The following is a 19,452-nucleotide window of genomic DNA, read 5'->3' on the forward strand; positions in this document are numbered from 1 at the left end:
AAAGACCTCTAGGAGCTGTCATATCTGGGGTGAACACCTCTATGACAGGACCTCAACCAATACCCTTGATCTGGGCGCTCTTAAGAAACAAGTTTGACCACTCAAATGATTGCCGAAGACTGTCCCAGTCTCCACATACAACCAAAAAGACAATAGTTTCAAGAGAAGAAAAAAGGTATTAGGATTAGGGGAATGTAGTGGTAGAACCTTCACCCACTACTGCACTCGCTGCTAGGAATGGTCCCAAAGTGTAGCAGTCCTCGTAAAGAGTCTGTATATTCTTTAAATAATGTGAAGAAAACACAGATTTACTCCTCCAAAAGGTTGCGTCCATAATGCTTCGTAGGGATCGATTTTCCTTGAAAGCCACTGAAGTTGCCACAGCTCTGACTTCATGTGTTCTTACTTTCAGCAATCTAAGGTTGGGAATCTCAAAAGATTTTGGCCATGGATGGGAAGGACGCTCATTCTTGGCCAAGAAACCATGTTGCAAGGAGCATACTGCCTTTCCAGTACAGAAGCCAACGTTCTTACTGAAGGCATGAACCTCACTAACTCTCTTTGCAGTCGCTAGACTCACTAGAAAAGTGTCTTAAGGTGAGATTTTTAAAAGAGGCTAAGTGTAATGGTTCAAATTTCTCAGACATGAGAAATTTCAGGACAACATCCAGGTTCCAAGCTGGTGTCACTATCCGATGCTCCTTGGAAGTCTCGAAAGACTTGAGAAGGTCTTGAAGGTCTTTACTGTTAGAGAGGTCTAGGTTCCTGTGCCTGAAAACTGCAGCCAACATGCTCCTGTAACCTTTAATGGTAGAGGAGGTGTAGCAGGAAGTAAGCGATTTGGGCTATAGAGGTATTGGACGAGGAAATTGAGGTGACTTTGCACCAATCTCGAAACACCTTCCATTTGGACTGGTAGATCCTGATGGTAGAGGACCTCCTTGCTCTGGCAATGGCTCTAGCTGCCTCCTTCGAAAACTCTCGAGCTCTAGAGAGTCTCTCGATAGTCTGAAGGCAGTTAGACGAAGAGCGTGGAGGTTTTGATGGAACCTTTTCATGTGCGGTTGCTGGAGCAGATCTAACTGCATTGGCAAGCTTCTTAGTATGTCCACCATCCATTGATGTACCTCGGTGAACCATTCTCTTGATGGCCAGAGGGGAGCAACCAATGTCAACTTAGTCCCTTTGTGAGAGGGGAACTTTTGTAAGACTTTGTAAAGGATTTTGAAGGGGGGAAACGCATACACTTCCAGGTGACACCAGTCCAGCAAGAACGCATCGATGTGGACCGCCTCTAGATCTGGAACTGGAGAGCAGTATGTTGGAAGCCTCTTCGTTCTCGAGGTTGCGAATAGGTCCATGGGCGGACGTCCCCATATCCGCCATAGTTTCTCGCAAACCTCCTGATGCAGAGTCCATTCTGTGGGAATGACTTGGCCTCTTCTGCTGAGGCAGTCTGCCATCACGTTCCTTTCTCATTGTATGAACCTTGTTAGTAAGGTGATGTTTCTCTCCTTCGCCCAAACCAGAAGCTCCCTTGCAGTGAAGTAAAGGGACTGCGAGTGGGTCCCACCTTGTTTGGAGATGTAGGCTAACGCTGAGGTGTTGTCTGCATTTACTTGCACTACCTTGTTTCGGATTAGTCTTTTGAAACTTTGAAGGCCCAAAAGAACTGCCAAAAGCTCCTTCTGGTTGATGTGAAGACTCTCCTGGTCTTTGGTCCATAGGCCCGAGCATTCTAGTTTGCCTAGTGTTGCTCCCCACCCCGAGTCCGAGGCGTCTGAGCACAACACATGGTCTGGGTTCTTCTGTGCAAGAGAGAGGCCCTCCTGAAGTCTGAGATTGTCGTCCCACCATTTCAGGCAACTCTTGACCGTCTCTGGAAGCAGAATGGTCACTGCTTCTAAGCCCTTCTCCTTATCCCAATGCTGGTTGAGGTGAAACTGGAGAGGGCGAAGATTGAGTCTACCTAGGGAAACAAACTGCTCCGGTGACGAGAGTGTTCCCACCAGACTCATCCACTTCCTTACAGAACAAATGCTCTTCCTTCGGTAAAGACGAATCTTTATGAGAGCTTGTTCTAGTCTTGTGGGCGATGGAAAAGCCCGAAAAACTAGATTCAGTACCTCCATCCCCAAATAGAGAATTGTTTGAGATGGGGTCAGTTGAGACTTCTCCTTGTTGACTAGGAGACCCAACTCCTTTGTTAGGGCCAAAGTCAATCTGAGATCCTTCAGACAGCAATAGAAGGACGACGCCCTGAGTAACCAGTCGTCTAGGTATAGGGAGGCTCTGATACCTGTCGAATGCAGGAAGCTCACCACGTTCCGCATGAGCTTCGTAAACACAAGAGGAGCGGTGCTGAGACCAAACCACAGAGCTCGAAATTGGAAGACTTCCTTCCCGTATACGAACCTTAGATAGTGTTGGAAGGTCGGATGAATAGGGATATGGAAGTATGCGTCTTGGAGGTCTAGAGAGACCATCCAGTCGCCTTCCCTTACTGCTGCTAGTACAGACTTGGAAGTCTCCATTGTGAACTTCAATTTCAGGATGAACGCATTGAGCGCGCTCACATCCAGCACTGGTCTTCAACCCCCTGAGTTCTTTGGAACTAGGAAGAGGCAGTTGTAAAAGCCTGGAAACTGGTGGTTTAGCACCTTCTCCACAGACCCCTTTTTTAACAAGAGGGACACCTGTAGGCACAAAGCTTGTCTTGTTGCGTCCTCCCGGTATCTGGGAGAGAGATCTATCGGCTCTTGGACTAGAGGGGGTTTCTTTACGAAGGGTATTTTGTACCCCTCCTTCAACAAGAGGGCAGACCACTGATCTGCTCCTCTTCTCTCCCAAGCCTGCCAGAAGTTCTTCAATCTGGCCCCTACTGCTGTCTGAAGTTAAGGGCAGTCAGACTCTGCCACGACTTGATCTAGCTCCCCTCCTTTTACCTCGTCTTCCATCAGAGCGAGAGTTGCCTCTATTGGAGGCTCTACCACGAAAGGGAGGAATGAACCTAGATGCAGGGGTTTCCACCTTCGGTCTGCTGCCTGAAAACGAGGAAGGCAGCACCTTGCGAGCCGTTTTAGATACCAGGTCATGGGTGTCCTTCAAGGCTAGTGATGAAGCTATTTCCCTCACAAGCTCTTGGGGAAAAAGTGAACGAGAAAGTGGTGCAAACAGAAGCTCCGACTTCTGACAAGGAGTAACTCCCATAGCCAGGAAGAAGCACAACGTTTCTCTCTTCTTAAGGACACCCACCGTAAAAAGAGCAGCCAGCTCATTTGATTCATCCCTTACGGCTTTGTCCATGCAGGACATAATCTGAACCACAGACTCAATATTATTAAAAACAGACACTTTCTTACTCAAGACTCCCAATGCCCAGTCTAGAAAGTTGAACACTTCAAAGGGACGGAAGACGCCCTTGAGCAGATGGTCGAGTTCCGAGGTTGTCCAAAAAATTTTCGAGCGTCTCATGGCCAGACGACGAGGAGAGTCTACCAGGCTTGAGAAGTCCCCCTGGGCAGAGGCAGGTACTCCCAAGCCGAGAACTTCTCCTGTCTCATACCAGACGCTCGAACGAGAAGCAAGCTTAGCTGGAGGGAAGGCAAAGGCTGACTTGCCAAGACTCCTTTTGGACTGCAACAAGTCTCCCAGCAAACGCAAAGCTCTCTTAGACGACCGAGAGAGCACCAATTTAGTAAACAGGGGAGCTTGTGTAGTCGTCCCCAAGGTGAACTCTGAAGGAGGAAAGCGTGGTGCAGCAGGCACAAAATGTGAAGGAAAAACTTCCTTAAAAACAGTCATAATGTTTTTAAAATCCAATGAATGTTGTGTGGATCTAGGTTCCTTTTCCTCTGACAAGGTATACAAAGGTACAGCTGTGGAAAGGGGATCATCCACTTCCTCCTCAGAAAAAACTTCATCCAGAAGCTCGACGTGTTTGTGAGGTGGAGAATCAACAAGGTGTCGGGAACTGTGTGGAACAGCTTGACAGCCTGCATCAACCTGCCAATGGGTAGCAGGAAGAGAAGAAAGATCGACGTCACGTCGGGACTGCATCGACTGACATTCAACATCACGTCGAACCTGATGATCGGCGTCACGTTTGACAGCATGCTGAATACAGGGGGTCACGTCAGCGTGACGTGAAACTTCATGCTTGGAAGCATGGGGAGAAGGGTCACGCTTATTAGAATCATGACGCTCCGCAACCGAGGGTTCCTGACGTTCATGGGCTGGACGGTAAGACTGCATGAATGAGGAAAGTTTCATCTGCATGTCCTGCAGCATGCTACAATTAGGGTCAGTCACAAGTGTGTCAGAGCGTGACTTCGGTAAAGTCTGTTCTGCAACGTCAGTGATGACAACGGGAGCAACAGCACTCATGTCACGTCTGGAACGTCCAGACGAAACCACAGAACCGTGACCCTGCAAACGGGTCTCCGGAGCAACCATACCAGATGTTTAAGGGACGTTTGGCAGGTGTACCTTCATCCGATGAAGGCAGACGTTCTGGACTGCTCCAATGACTGCAGCCAGGACGTTGACTTTGATCTGAAGGGATCAATTTCCTCTTGAGAGGTCTGGAATCTTGACGCCAGTTTTTTCTACTGACATTAACGTCATCAGAGGATGAGGAGAACTTAGCCTCACCTCTCCCATGATAAAGGCGATCGTTACGTGCAACGTCAACCGCAACTCGTGAGGGGACATCTGTTCGTGGTTTAAAACCTATTGTTCCCTTTCGTCGTTTGACATTCCTTCTCCCAGGGGTTGGGGAGCTTGAAAGCGGTCTAAGACTGGGTGAACGACAAGTACGAACAGACGTACCCTACGCAACACTGAACACATTCTTCGCACTTTTATCACTAACACTGGCACTTTTCAACAAATTAACGTCAGACATGAGCTGGTTCCTGTCCGTAGCAAGCGACTCGACCTTGGCACCAAGGGCATGAATTGCCTTCATCATGTCCATCAGTGAAGGCTCGTTAGTGCTAGTAGGGGGTTCATGGACTACCACTACAGGGGAAGGAATAGGTTCAGGGACATGGGGAGAGGAAAATTCTCAAGAGTGAGAAGAGCTTCTTCTAACCCTATCTCTCTCTAACTTACGAGTGTACTTCTCATATTCAAGCCACTCGGTATCAGATAAAATAACACACTCATCACATCGATCCCCTAACTGACATATTTTACCTCTACATTTGTTACAAATAGAGAGGGGATCGGTAGAGGCCTTAGGAAGGCGGGTCTTACAGCCTTTCACACATTTCCTATACACAAGAGAAGGGTCAGCCATTTTGGAATATCCAGCGAGAGATCAAGCAAGCAAGGGTAAAAAATAGTCAAATCAAAAAGAGTTTAAAGAAAAGTCGTAAGAAAATCCAATCAAGCGAAAGCCATTAACCAAAAAACAAGTACTTCACCAAAGCTGTAGAAAACAGGAGGGTATGCGCGAGCATGAAAGTTCCAATGTTGACGCCACAGCGGCAGAGAAGAACTGAGGACTTGTGGAATGGTTCCAGTATCCTGGCGAGTGGTGGCGCTAGTAGTACACCTAGCTTCCCGATCTCCGATTGCCCGTGAGTTTTGAATTTTCTGCCGTGATGTCAGACGTTAGCTATATATATATCCACCGGCTAAGTCAAATGTTTAAAAACTGTAATTTGGATTTAAAACAAATCAAAACAATGCTATAACTGACTGAAATATTGAATGAATAATGACAAATTACTAAAAAAAAAAAGAATGACTTCATTAAGTATTAAAAATGCTGGACATGCAACTTTGTTGTATCAGTGATTACATGATTGCTATTGCTCCTCCACTTAACAAAATCCATCACACAAAGACATAAGTACTGTGTGTCCTTACGAAGCTGGTCTAGTATAGAGTAAATAAGTTCTTTGGGTATTTTATTTATATTTTTATATGTGCATTGAAGAGGTGAATAGCCAGCTCCTAAGATGAGTTCCTCTCATGTAGGTATAAGTTTGCGACGTAAATTATGTAAGACTTTCGTAATTAATTTCATGGTATTTCTCATTCAAGTCAGTACTGTATATGTAAATTTACATAATTTTTAAGAATTAACTCTTTATCTCACATATTTTGTTATGAAGTCTTACGTAACCTGTTAAAGAGTGTTATATGATCCATACAAGATATGAACAAGGGCTTATGTAAATCTTTGTTATATTTTTATGAGAAATTGTGTTATGTTTGCCACGTGTTTTAGAAGGTTCTTGAAACCCCAGTGTAAGATTTTATCTTTTTTTTTTTTTTCCGAGAATGGTGGGTAGACGGAGCAGCTGAGAGAGAGAGTAGCCTGAAACCAAGGTTTGCCCCCTGAATTTTTGTCTAGTTGATAACTCTGGTGGCACTAGAGGCCGGCACCCAAGCCACGAAAATAATTTATTAAAATATTCGAGAAGTTACTAATTTCATATATAAGTGCCCTAAGGGATGAATATCAGCAGAAGAGAAACAGCCATCCTGTGAAAGAGCCAAAGTGCATCCCTCACTCTCTCTCAGTACCTAAAGTGTGTCCCCTCCAAAGTAATTCTGTGCTCCAACGTGAATTGTTTGTTGAAACGATACAAAAGAAGTTTAAGGTGATTTTCATTTTATTGTGTTGTGGTGAATGTTGGCATTGTGTAAATTTTTGTAACTGGCCTGTGCAAGTAAATACGTGAAGTTAGTTAGTTTACCAGTTATTTTATGTAAGTTCTTTAGGAGTTTAAGCATTAGAGGGTAATTATTTCTTTTGTCGTAGTCTAAGGTTTATCCAGATTTAATATTTTGAGTCAAGTGATTACTGTATATAATTTTCAGTGTAATTATCTCTTCTGTTTTAGTCTAAGGTTTTATGCAGATTTAATATTTCAAGTCAAGTGAATATATACCATAATTTTCAGAGCACAACATTTTTGTCTTAATTTAAGTTTTGTTCAGATTTATTATTTCAAGTGATTTATTATCTTTATGTAAATTCTTTCAAAGTGTTGTAATTTTTATAGAATATATCTATAAAAATTCACAGAAGAGGCTCCAGATGAATTCTTCAATCATTTTGAAATGGTTGGATTGATGATGAAATGGCCAGAAGATAAATTGTCTGTGTTATTGCAGAGTGTGCTCTTTGGGAAAGGCCACAGTGCATACCTTTCCTTATCTCTGGACCAGAGGAAGGAGTATCAAGAAGTGAAGAGGAGCGTGCTGCAAGTGTATCATATGACCCCTGAATATTATAATGAAAGATTGTGAAGTTTGAGGAAGGACGGAAAATTACTTTACTGGGTTACAGTGAGCCCTCGCTACTTCACGGTTCGACCATCGTGGATTCACCACTTCGCGGATTTTTTTCATAACCCATATTTATAAACATATCACGGATTTTCCGGAAATTTCGAAAATACCGCGATATATGAAGACCCCAAATATGATATTTCGTTACCTGTAATTCCAATAATACTGTAATTAGTAATATCTGCTCTTACTGATGGTTCATTGCATTACATATGACATATAATTCAGTACAGAAATAAATAAAACACGAAAAGAGAATGTGATCATACGACAATTCAGTATACAGTACGTAGTAAAATTAAATCGAACATGAAACGCAAATCAGATGCAGTCATACTGTATTAGAATGGTGTAAGGCTGCTGATGGCTACTACTGTACTACAAATGTAATGGATGTGCATCTTTTCCATGAATCTTTTGTATGTATACGTACGTAGTACTGCATCCAATAATATTCTTTGTTGCAAAAATCACATCTCGAATAAGCGTACGAGAGAGAGAGAGAGAGAGAGAGAGAGAGAGAGAGAGAGAGAGAGAGAGAGAGAGAGAGAGAGAGAGAGACAGAATGAGAAATGAAACAAAAACAGTGATGAGAGAGAGAGAGAGAGAGAGAGAAAGAGAGAGAGAGAGAGAGAGAGAGAAAGAGAGAGAGAGAGAGAGAGAGAGAGAGACATATCCTACAACAAAACAAGCGTAAAATAGCGTATTTAAAGACGTACTGTATACGTAGGGTACCTTGTACTTTGAATTGGTAACTACTACGTAGCATATAAGACGGATTGTGATTGGTTCAAGCGCTGATAGATGACGAATCAGAACCCAAGTTTTGTAATCTAGCCTGTGATTGGTGTTTTGACCACTTCTCCAACCCGCAGCATCTTTTCACGGCCACTTCGTTTGCCGCTCTCTCGCCGTGTAGATGCTGCTACGTTATTGTGAACTTTAATCTGTGCTGTGCGTGACTGTTTTAAGTTGAACTTTTTGTTGAACTTTCTGTTTAACCCCTACTGTACAATGGCTCCCAAGCGTTCTGCTTCTGCTAAGGCTGGTAGTGAGCCTAAACGCCATCGAAAGATGATGACGATTGCTGAGAAGGTGACGCTTCTCGATATGTTAAAAGAAGGCAGAAGTTACGCGGCCGCAGCCCGCCATTTTGGAGTGAACGAATCCACCGTTCGCTACATCAAGAAGGACGAGGCAAACATTAGAAAGACGGCTGCAATCACCTTTAGCAGATCAGCGAAGCGAGTCGTTACCACGCGTAATAAAACGATCGTACGCATGGAAGGTGCTTTAGCAGTGTGGATTGCCGACTGCCGGAAGAAGAAAATAGCCTTGGATATGAACACCATCCGAACCAAGGCTTTGAGCTTGTATGAGAATTTTGCGGCAAAGGAACCTCAAGACGACGATGGCGACCATGCTGAAGAAGAAGATGATGTAGATGAACCTCAACCAGGGACATCCACTGATTCCCAGCCTCAGAAACAACGTTTTTCCGCCAGCAAAGGATGGTTCGCGAAGTTTCAGAAACGCTTCGGCCTGAAAAGCGTTTCTCTGCATGGCGAGGCTGCTTCCGCTGACACTGCCGCTGATGAAACTTACGCGAACGAGACTTTCAAGAACATTATCGCTGAAGGTGGATACAAGCCGGAACAAGTGTTTAATATGGATGAGACTGGCTTGTTTTGGAAGAGAATGCCGTCGCGAACTTTCCTGTTCAAAGAAGAAGCCAAAGCCTCTGGCTTTAAAGCTTTCAAAGATCACGTAACCCTCGTGATGTGTGGCAATGCTGCTGGATTTTTGCTAAAGCCGGGGCTTATTTACAAGTCGAAAAATCCTCGCGCTTTGAAAAATAAAAATAAGAATCTCCTTCCCGTGTACTGGATGCATAATCAAAAAGCATGGATTACGAAGATGCTGACCTCCAACTGGTTCCACCAGTGTTTTATCCCGCAAGTCAGCAAATATCTCGTAGAGAAGGGCTTGCCATTCAAGATCCTTCTCCTTATGGATAACGCTGGTGGACACGCAACTGACCTGTCGCATGAGGGCATTCAGGTTGAGTTCCTGCCACCCAACACCACGTCATTAATTCAACCGATGGACCAGGGGGTTATCAGGGCGTTCAAGGCCCTCTACACGTTAAATAAATACGTAAATATGGTGTCACTACTTCGCGGATTTTCACCTATCGCGGTCGGGTCTGGAACCTATCTACCGCGATAAACGAGGGCTCACTGTACGCTTATAAGGTATGATACTGTTTTAAGAGATGGACAGAGGCTGCTAACATGAGGAAGATTGCTGATTTTGAAGAATTGATAGTACTAGAACAGTATCTACAAGGAATTCCTGAACATATTCGAATGTACTTGAGAGAGAGAGGTGAAGAAACTTGATAAAGCCACTTCGCTGGGTGAAGATTACATTATCATCAGTTGTATACCCTATTTGTGCATGAAGTTTCAACCGTCGTTCCGACCAAGTGTCAAGTATTCGCCGAACCAGGGAAACCAGTTAAGTAATAACTACGTGAACAAGATCAACAGTTACAACGGAAGTAGCACTGGTACTGTTCCTAAGCAGAATGTCATAGTACCACAGTAACAATTGTTGAATCATCCTCCTTCAAGTATCCTGAAAGACATGCAGAAGGTTCACATTGTCTGTTTTAAGTGTGGCAAGAGAGGCCATATCAGTAAGGTATGTTGGTCAAACCAACCGAAAACAGTCGCCCAAGTGATTAAGGGTAATTAGACATCACAGACTGCGAAGATGAAGAAACAATCGGGAAAGAATGAAGAGGAAAATAAACCAGCCAACGTTTACACGACGAACAGGACAAATCCAAACAGCGTGGATACCTTTAAACCATATATTTATGAAGGTATGTTAGCAGCAAACCCGGGGCAAGATATTGCGCGACACAGGTTGCAACCATAGTGCGGTGATACGAGGAGTACACCCCTTAGTGGAACAGTCTCTCACAAGAGACTATGTTATTTTGAAGAGGTTACCCCTATTTGCCGTTTGCAACTGTCATGTGAGTTAGTGACAGGTAACTTTGATTTTGTGGTAAAGGATTCATTGGCTGTCAAAGGAGTAGACGTCCTATTGGGTAATGAAGTGGGTGGAGCACCGTTTGCGCCTTGTCCCATTGTAACAGAGAAACCATTAAAGTATAGTCCTACGACTGAACTCGGGAAGGACTACCCGTATCCGTTTCCTAGTTGTGTGACGACTAGGAATATGACAAAGAAAGTGCCTGGAAAAGAAGAGAAAGAAATTGAAGGCGCGAAGAGAAACGACAGACGAGTGGACAAGAAGACAAAGAAGAAATGGACCTGGAAGAAATAGAAAACTTAGTGTTAGAAGTAGGACAAGTGAGTAGGAAAAGGCTAATAGGACTGCAACGGAAGGATGCAACGTTAACAAACCTCAGTGTTAGAAGTAATACAAATGAGTATGAAAGGGCTGATAGGATTACAATGGAAGGATGCAATGTTAACAGTTACTGTACCGTGTGGTGGATGAGACGGAGGTACAGCAGTCTCCGACCTGTTATTATCTTAAGAATGGAATCCTTATGAGGAAGCATGGACCCACCGATATCCCTGAGAATGGCGAATGGGGGATATTTCATCAGATATTGGTTACTGCACCGTTGACAAGATAGGTGATCATCGTAGCACACAAGACGGGACACATAGGAATAAGGAAGACGACGGAGAAGGTTAAGAAACACTTTTTTCTGGCCTAACATGCATAAGGACGTGAGCCAGTTTTTTCGTGCATGTCACCTATGTCAGATGGCTGGAAAGCATAGCGAGTGCATCAAGGAAACTCCCTTACACCCGATGAAAATACGAAAACCCTTCAGCGAAGGACCAAAGAAAATGTTGGCAGGAAAAGGGAAAGATCAAGAGGAAACAGAAGGAGAAAATGTCAAGGATTTGAGGAACAGGATCGGCGAGTTAAGGAAATATTCCTTAGAAGGCATGAAAACGAGTCAAGAATGGCTGAAAAGGTTTGGCATGAAGAGTACGAACAGACAGTTTGAGGTAGGACATCAGGTGTTGGTCTACTCCACAGTAATGAGATTCCCTCTAGCCAATGAGTTCCAAGAAACATTCCGGATTTTGGAGAAAAACAGTGACCGGATCTACATTACGAAGGTATCAGGCAAAAGTAAAATCTAAAGAAGGCCATATTAATTTAGAAACCGATACCTGAAGCACCAGATTTCAACGAAAAATTCCTTATCCAAGTGGATGCATCGGATAATGGGATTGGAGCCATCTTATTGCAGATTGTAGGAAAAAAAAAAACGTAAGTTTGGATACTATGATCAGGACAAACACCAAGTCTCTCTTTGATCAAACCTCGCCCAATGACGACGGCAAAGAAGAAGAAGCCGATGAAGATGATGCTGACAAACCACAGCGTACTAGCACTGTGACGAGTGATTCGCTGCCTCGAGGACGAGGCTTTACATCCAGCTAAGGCTGGTTCAACAAGTTACAAAAGTGATACTGCCTCAAAAGCATGCCTTTGTATGGAGAGGCTGCCTCCGCCGACACTGATGCTGCCAATCGAACGTGGAGGCTGAATTTCCAAAATTGATCAAGGATGGCCAGTACCTCCCCGAACAAGTTTTTAACATGGACGAGACAGGTCTTTTTTGGAAGAGAATGGCATCACGTACATTCTTCTTCAAGGATGAAGTGCACAGACCAGGCTACAAGGCCCACAAGGACCGAGTCACACTTATCATGTGTGGTAATGCTGCAGGCTTTACAATGAAGCCAGACCTTATTTATATGGCAAAAACTCCACGGGCCTTGAAAAATAAAAATAAGGGTATGTTCCCTATCTATTGAATGAATAATCCAAAGGCCTGGATAACTAAAGCCCTAAATACATAGATAATATGGGTGAGGGGTATTCTATGATACAGAGTTGCTGTAGGGCCAGTAGTTACCAGGATACCTAGTATCCCTTCAAATGGAGCCACATACATCAGTGCCAAGGTAATTTATGGCAACTAAAGTGTGGGTACACCATATCTTCTGCTCAGCCATGTTCAGAGGTAATTTTTTGCCTGACCAAACACATCATCTTTCCCCCAACAGCCAATTTCTTAGTGAAGAAGGTCAAATTGCATTTGAGTAGCATTTTTTATAAGGTAATAAAGTTGCACCCTAGCAAAGGATAATGATCTAAAATAATGAAAAAAACAAACAAACCTGGTTTGCTATCGAGTCCTGATACTGAGTTGTCCCTCCCTGGGGTTGTGCTATCTCGTCCTGAATTTGGTGTTGTACCTTTGGTGTTAAAAAGAAGACAATACTCACAACTAAGAAAAATTATATTTTCATAATAAAATAAATTTTTGAATATACTTACCCGCTGGTTATATAATGGCCAAGTCCCTGGACGTCTCGGCAGGAAATTCAAAATCTCTTGCGCACCTAGCGCAGATATGCCAGGTGTACCCCAGCGCCCTCGCGGTACCACAGGTAGAACTATACCCAACCAATTCAGATTTTCCATGCCCCATGGTCTCTAGAGGGGAGGAGGGTGGGTCTAAAACTTATATAACCAGCGGGTAAGTATATTCAAAAATTTATTTTATTACACGATTCTGGTGCCGACACGTCGCCTTCTTCCGAAAAGAAAAAACTTCCGGTGAACGTTAGATACTGCAGGATAAGAAAACATACGACTCCTGAAAGGTCTAGGACAAATAGATTGGTGACTACCAAGTCTAGGTTTTGCAACCTTCGATGAGGGCAAAGCCTTTCCTCCCTGAAAGTGAGTCAGAATCCAGAGGAAGAGCTAGGATTGTATGTGACTTGTCTGACTTCCGCTTCTATCGCGGAAGAAAAAACACACCCGATTGCTTCCCGTTTAAGCATCAAACACGTTTGCTGCGAAGGAAAATTCTGTTCGCGTGCATACATGACGGGTAATTTCCTAGTCTGGAAGACAGGGAAAACGTAGACAGTCATTCTCGTCAGGGAACTGCATTCTAATATGCAGAAAACAGTTACAAGATCCATGATACCATAGCAATGATGAACTGATCGCTTCAAGACATTCCAACTTCGTCATTCCAAAGTGGAGAAAGAACGTCTTAGACTGCATCACCAATATCGCTCAGCGGAACAGATGTTTAATGCACAATGTCCGCGAAGAACCTCAGCCTACCGACCTTCCTTCTCCCAAGGGTTGGAACGTAAGGAAGAGATATAGGACTAGGGGCAAGGTGAACACGAAAAAACACCTCCTCCAGAGCACAGCGCTATGTTTACGAGTCACTAACAAGAGCGGTTTAAAAGCATAATACCTTAAATCATAAAAGATCTGCCCGTGGTGGGAGATATACTTTTACGTTCTATTCTCATAAAAGGCCTTAATGCCCTTTCTGTTGTTGCTGCTGCAAGCGCTGTATCAATCTCTATAGTAAGGTTCGTTATTTTCCTGAGAATGATTTAATGTTAATTTATTAATTTATTTTACCATTAATTTACTAGGCCAACGTTCCCTAAAGGAGGCCTTTGGGTTAAAGCATCTTGCTTTCCAAACTAGGGTTGTAGCTGGCTTGTAATAATAATAAAATAAAATAACTAGAGACACCATCAACTCAACTAGCGAAAACTCGTCGGAACGAGGAACAGCAGGTAAAAAATATGAAGGAAACTCTTTTAGAAAAATTCTCATGAGTTTCTGAAAGTTATTCCCTTCCTTTTACAATCTCTATCCTAGGAAGAGAAGTCTTGATTCTTAGGAATCCACTCCTTATGATTCTGAATTCAGACCTCAATACTTAGAGGTTTTAATTCTAGTTCTCACAACCAAGAGTTAGAGCCGGCCCTGGTCCGAGAATATAAAATCTTTCTAGTTAAGATTTATTTCTTAATATAGCGCCTGGAGCAACAATAACTTAACACTAGACGTTCATGGTCAGGTAGACATCAAAGTCTATTGTCATAGGTAGCGAAGCGTCCACCCGGACGCTGAAGCGTCCACCCCAACGCTGAAGCATCCACACAGATGCTGAAGCGTCCACACTATCGCTGAAGCGTCCACACAGCCGCTGAAGCGTCCACACTGGCGCTGAAGCGTCCATACTGACGTTGAAGTGTCCATACTGACACTGAAAGCGTCCACACTGACGCTGAAGCGTCTACACCGACGCTGAAGCGTCCACACTGACGTGGCGCTTCGCTCCATTCCGTCGACGTTCGTTTCCGTTGCCGCACCGTTCCGATGACGTAGCGCTACGCCGGCTCTGCTGCCTGGCAAACGTCGGCGTGTCTGTATAGACTGATACTAGGTGCTATGAGCAGTAGGTTTGCGTTTAGCAGGTAATCGAAGTAAAGTATCCAATTTCCCCCACCATTGAACATTGCGGTTGGTAGGCCGCCTGTGCGACAACAAGACCTCACCGTTAAAGACACGACGCCTGTGCGACCGTGTCAAAGACCGGAATCGAGACATCCAACCGCACTGTTAACGGCAGGCTGAAAAGACTGCATAAACGAAGATAGATGCTGTTTCATGCCTAACTACAAAGATCAAGGATCAACCTTAGGCGAAACGTATTCAGCATTAACTGCGTCAAACCATAGCGCTTGCCACTGTCGAGAGACGACACCCATCAGGTGGCGGTGGCGGCAATGCGTCTGCGCCGCATGAAACGTAACACACGCAGAACGAATCTAATCTTGTTTTCAGCTTAGCGCCTTTGAAAACACTAATACCTCGTTTTATCTATCGCGAGGGTGAGCGTTCTGGTGATCGACAGAAAACGCTCGAGAGGACTTCAGTTCAGGTCTTAAAAGACTGTAACGCCTGGTTACCCTCTCGATTCCTTTCGCCGTTTGACTTAACTTCTCCCCTGGGTCCGGGACTCGACAGAGGTCTAAGGCTAGGATAACAACAGGTCCGAATAGAAGCACTCTCCACTAAATAAAATTCACTGCACAATTTATCACTAAAAAATTTGCACTTTACTCTTTGGCACAAAGATAGTTTCATAATTACCTGAAAACCAAAGAATACACTCTCTCAAAGGAAACAAACTCCGTAGGGAGAGACTGATAATTCTGTTACTGGACAATTGTTTGAATGGGAATACAAAAGTACCGAATCCCATATAAATGTAACAAAATATTAAATATCAAATATTAAATATTACCTTAGTAGGTATAACATTTATAAAATAAAATAAACCCTTAAAATGATATTTTCAATTTAAAATAAATTTTTGAATATACTTACCCAGTGAATATATATATAGCTTACATCTCCGACGGTCGACAGATTCCAAAAACTCGCGAGCGATCGCCATGATGGCTGCCGGGTGTGCCCACCAGCGCCGACTATCGGCCAGATACCGCATATACTTCTCCAGGAGTTCAGTTCTTCTCAGTCCGTAGGGTCTCTATCGGGGAGGAAGGGAGGGCCTTTAATTATATATATTCACCGGGTAAGTATATTCAAAAATTTATTTTAAATTGAAAATATCATTTTTAAATATTAAACTTAGCCGGTGAATATATATACAGTATAGCTGATTCACACCCATGGTGGAGGGTAGAGACCAGTATTAAAACAATAAAGGCGTATATGCTCAAGAGTTTTTGACATATTCAAAAAACAAACTTAAGTATAGATACCTGATAAGGAAGCTGACTCTGATGAATACAGTACTCTGACTCATTAGTCCGCTATCCTTACGAAGCCCAGCGATCCTCTCAGGATGCTGAAAGACTTCTAGGAGCTGTTATAATCAGGGTGAACAACCCTATAACAGGACCTCATCAATACCCTTGATCTGGGCGCTCTCACGAAACAAGTTTGACCACCTGCCAAATCAAAAGATTGCGGAAGACTTCTTAGTCTCCACTTACAACCCAAAAAATTAAAAGTTTCAAGAGAAGAAAAAGGATATTTGGATTAAGGGAATGTAGTGGTAGAACCTTCACCCACTACTGCACTCGCTGCTACGAATGGTCCCAACATGTAGCAGTCCTCATAAAGAGTCTGGATATTTTTTAAATACAGTGAGCCCTCGTTTATCGCGGTAGATAGGTTCCAGACCCGACCGCGATAGGTGAAAATCCGCGAAGTAGTGACACCATATTTACGTATTTATTTAACATGTATATTCAGACTTTTAAAACCTTCCCTTGTACGTAGTACTGTTAACAAACTACCCTTTAATGTACAGAACACTTAATGCATGTACTACAGTACCCTAAACTAAAACAGGCACAAATATTAAAGGCGATTTTATATCATGCGTTTCCTAAACACGCCAAAAAGCACGATAAAAAATGGCAACCAATGTTTTGTTTACGTTTATCTCTGATCATAATGAAGAAACAAACGCATTTAGTGTACACATCTGTGTATAGGTTAGTTTTTGCATCGATTATATTAATTATACAGTATGTTGATTTTGTTATTACCAATGTTTTACTTAATTTTTCTTAGGACTTCCAAATGAAATGTTTTCCTTTATGGGCGGCGTCATAAAGTACGCTCCATCTTTGATCGTAATAAACAAATGAGGGCATTTAACGCGCATGATGAAAGTGATAAATAATGATATTACAGTAAAAGCTTTTATAAAATATGTTATTACAAATATTATTTACCGTATCTATATAAAATCATACATACGTAGCAAAGCAGGAAAACAATTTACGAGAGAGAGAGAGAGAGAGAGAGAGAGAGAGAGAGAGAGAGAGAGAGAGAGAGAGAGAGAGAGAGAGAGTTGTTTTACGTACGTAAATACAAATTTTAAACAAAAAAAATAGCCCCATTTCATATAAAATAGGTTATTACAAATATTTTACTTTATCATATTACAGTAGTCTGTATAATACTGTAAAGTTCAGTACAGTATGTTGTTGTTAGTCGTGGCGATGAAATTCTCACGAAACAAAAACACGGCATTCGATTACAACAGCTGATTCATTCTCTCTCTCTCTCTCTCTCTCTCTCTCTCTCTCTCTCTCTCTCTCTCTCTCTCTCTCTCTCTCTTCGTGTTATACAATACTTACATATAGATGAAGAAACTAAAATTAGTTTTCTTAGTGTCAATTAAATACGAAACGAAAAAATTATGCCGAGTCTACATCCATTTCAATCGTAGCTAAAAATACGGCATCCGATTTCATCAGCAAACCACTATTTTTTGGGAAACATCATTTTATTCTAGAAAATTGCTACTCTTTAAATAGTTAATTGCACATTAAGAAAGCGTGTACTTTTGTTTTTGAGTTTCGGGTGTGTTTTAAAAATCGAGTATTGTTGACTTCTTTTTGTATTACTTTTGGCTGTGATCAGATCACCTGACGTCTAGCTGCCGCTCTTGAGAGCGTACGAATACACTAACAAAGTATCGTTTATACCATTTCTTAACTTATTCAAACCGTCTATACAGTTGATATTACATAAGCACCAATGTGTTATAACCTATCAATTTTTTTTGTTTATTACATTTAAAACAACACACACACACACACACACTCTCTCTCTCTCTCTCTGTGGGCTACTTTTCACTACCTCCCATTCCTTACCTCTCTCTATCTCTCAAACAAATGATATCTTTGTTGCTCCTCAAAGTTTCATTTATATTGAAAATCAATCATGATTCAATTTTCCTTACTTTCTCCAATCTCGCACCATCGGTATTTTCGAAATTTCCGGAAAATCCGCGAAATATGTATATACATGCGTTATGAAAAAAATCCGCGAAGTGGTGAATCCGCGATGGTCGAACCGCGAAGTAGCGAGGGATCACTGTAATGTGAAGCGAACACAGATTTACTCCTCCAAAAGGTTGCGTTCATAATGCTTCTAAGGGATCTATTTTGTTTGAACGCTACTGAAGTTGCCACCGCTCTAACTTCATTATCACTTAAATGAGAGTGAGCCTCTCTAATTAAAAGTCTAATAAAATATCACAACGCATTTTTCGACATTGGCAAGGTGGTCTTTTTTAACCGAACACCATAAAGCCTCTGAAATGCCTCGCAGCGTTTTGGTTCTATTTAAATAAAATTTAAGAGCTCTTACAGGGCACAAGACTCTTTCAATTTCGTTCCCAACAATTTCAGATAGACTGGGAAGTTCAAACGACTTAGGCCATGGACGAGATGTCCGTTCTCTTTTGGCTAAAAAACCAAGTTGAAGCGAGCATACTGCTTTATTAGAGCAGAAGCCGATATTTATGCTGAAGGCATATACTTCACTAACTCTTTGCGGAGCCATGCTCACTAAAAAGAGAGTTTTGAGTGTAAGATCTTTGAGTGATGTTGAATTCAACGGCTCAAACCTTTCAGACATAAGGAACTAAAGGACCACGTCCAAGTTCCAAACAGGAGTAGAAATATGACGCTCCTTGGAAGTCTCAAAAGACTTGAGAAGGTCTAGAAGATCTTTATTATCAGACAGATCTAAATTTCTATGTCTAAAAACTGAAGCTAAAATGCTTCTGTAGCCTTTAATAGTTGAGGCAGAAAGGATGCGATCATTTCTAAGATAAAGTAGAAAGTCTGCAATCTGTGCTACAGTGGTATTGGAAGAGGAAATAGAGGAGGACTTGCACCAGTCTCTAAATACCTCCCATTTGGATTGGTAGATCCTAATGGTAGAGGACCTTCTAGCTCTTGCGATCGCTCTAGCTGCCTCCTTCGAAAACCCTCAAGCTCTAGAGAGTCTTTCGATAGAATGAAGGCAGTTAGATGAAGCGCGAGGAGACTTTGATGAAATCGTTTTACAAGAGGCTGACGCAGGAGATCCATTCGTAACAGTAAACTTCTTGGAATGTCCACCGGCCATAGAAGAACCTCTGTTAACCATTCTCTCGACGGCAAGAGGGGAGCAACCAACGTCAACCTGGTCCCTTCGTGAGAAGCGAACTTCTGAAGAACCTTGTCTAGGATCTTGAATGGTGGGAAGGCATAGATGTCTAGGTGAGACCAGTCCAGCAGGAAAGCGTCTATGTGGGCTGCCTCTGGATCTGGAACTGGAGAGCAGTAAGTTGGGAGCCTTTGTCAGTGAAGTCGCAAAAAGATCTATGGTGGGTTGACCCCATGTCATCCATAGCTTCTCGCACAC

At 42.7% G+C, this 19,452-nt stretch overlaps 1 protein-coding gene across 3 annotated transcripts in view; it reads right to left on the reverse strand.

Annotated features, from left to right (window-relative positions):
- The window catches only part of LOC137618197 (transcription initiation factor TFIID subunit 11-like), a 123,348-nt gene that overhangs the window by 81,245 nt on the left and 22,651 nt on the right, over positions 1-19,452 (reverse strand). For 2 of the 3 annotated variants that reach the window (XM_068348288.1, XM_068348287.1), the window contains exon 3: positions 12,561-12,638. The exons of the other annotated variant lie outside the window; for it this stretch is intronic. In XM_068348288.1, the coding sequence (XP_068204389.1) occupies positions 12,561-12,638 (78 nt within the window). The remainder of the gene's footprint in view (positions 1-12,560; positions 12,639-19,452) is intronic. 3 annotated transcript variants of the gene reach the window in all.

This window comes from Palaemon carinicauda, chromosome 24 (assembly GCF_036898095.1).
Source record: "Palaemon carinicauda isolate YSFRI2023 chromosome 24, ASM3689809v2, whole genome shotgun sequence".
In the NCBI taxonomy this organism is placed as follows: Eukaryota; Metazoa; Arthropoda; class Malacostraca; order Decapoda; family Palaemonidae; genus Palaemon; species Palaemon carinicauda.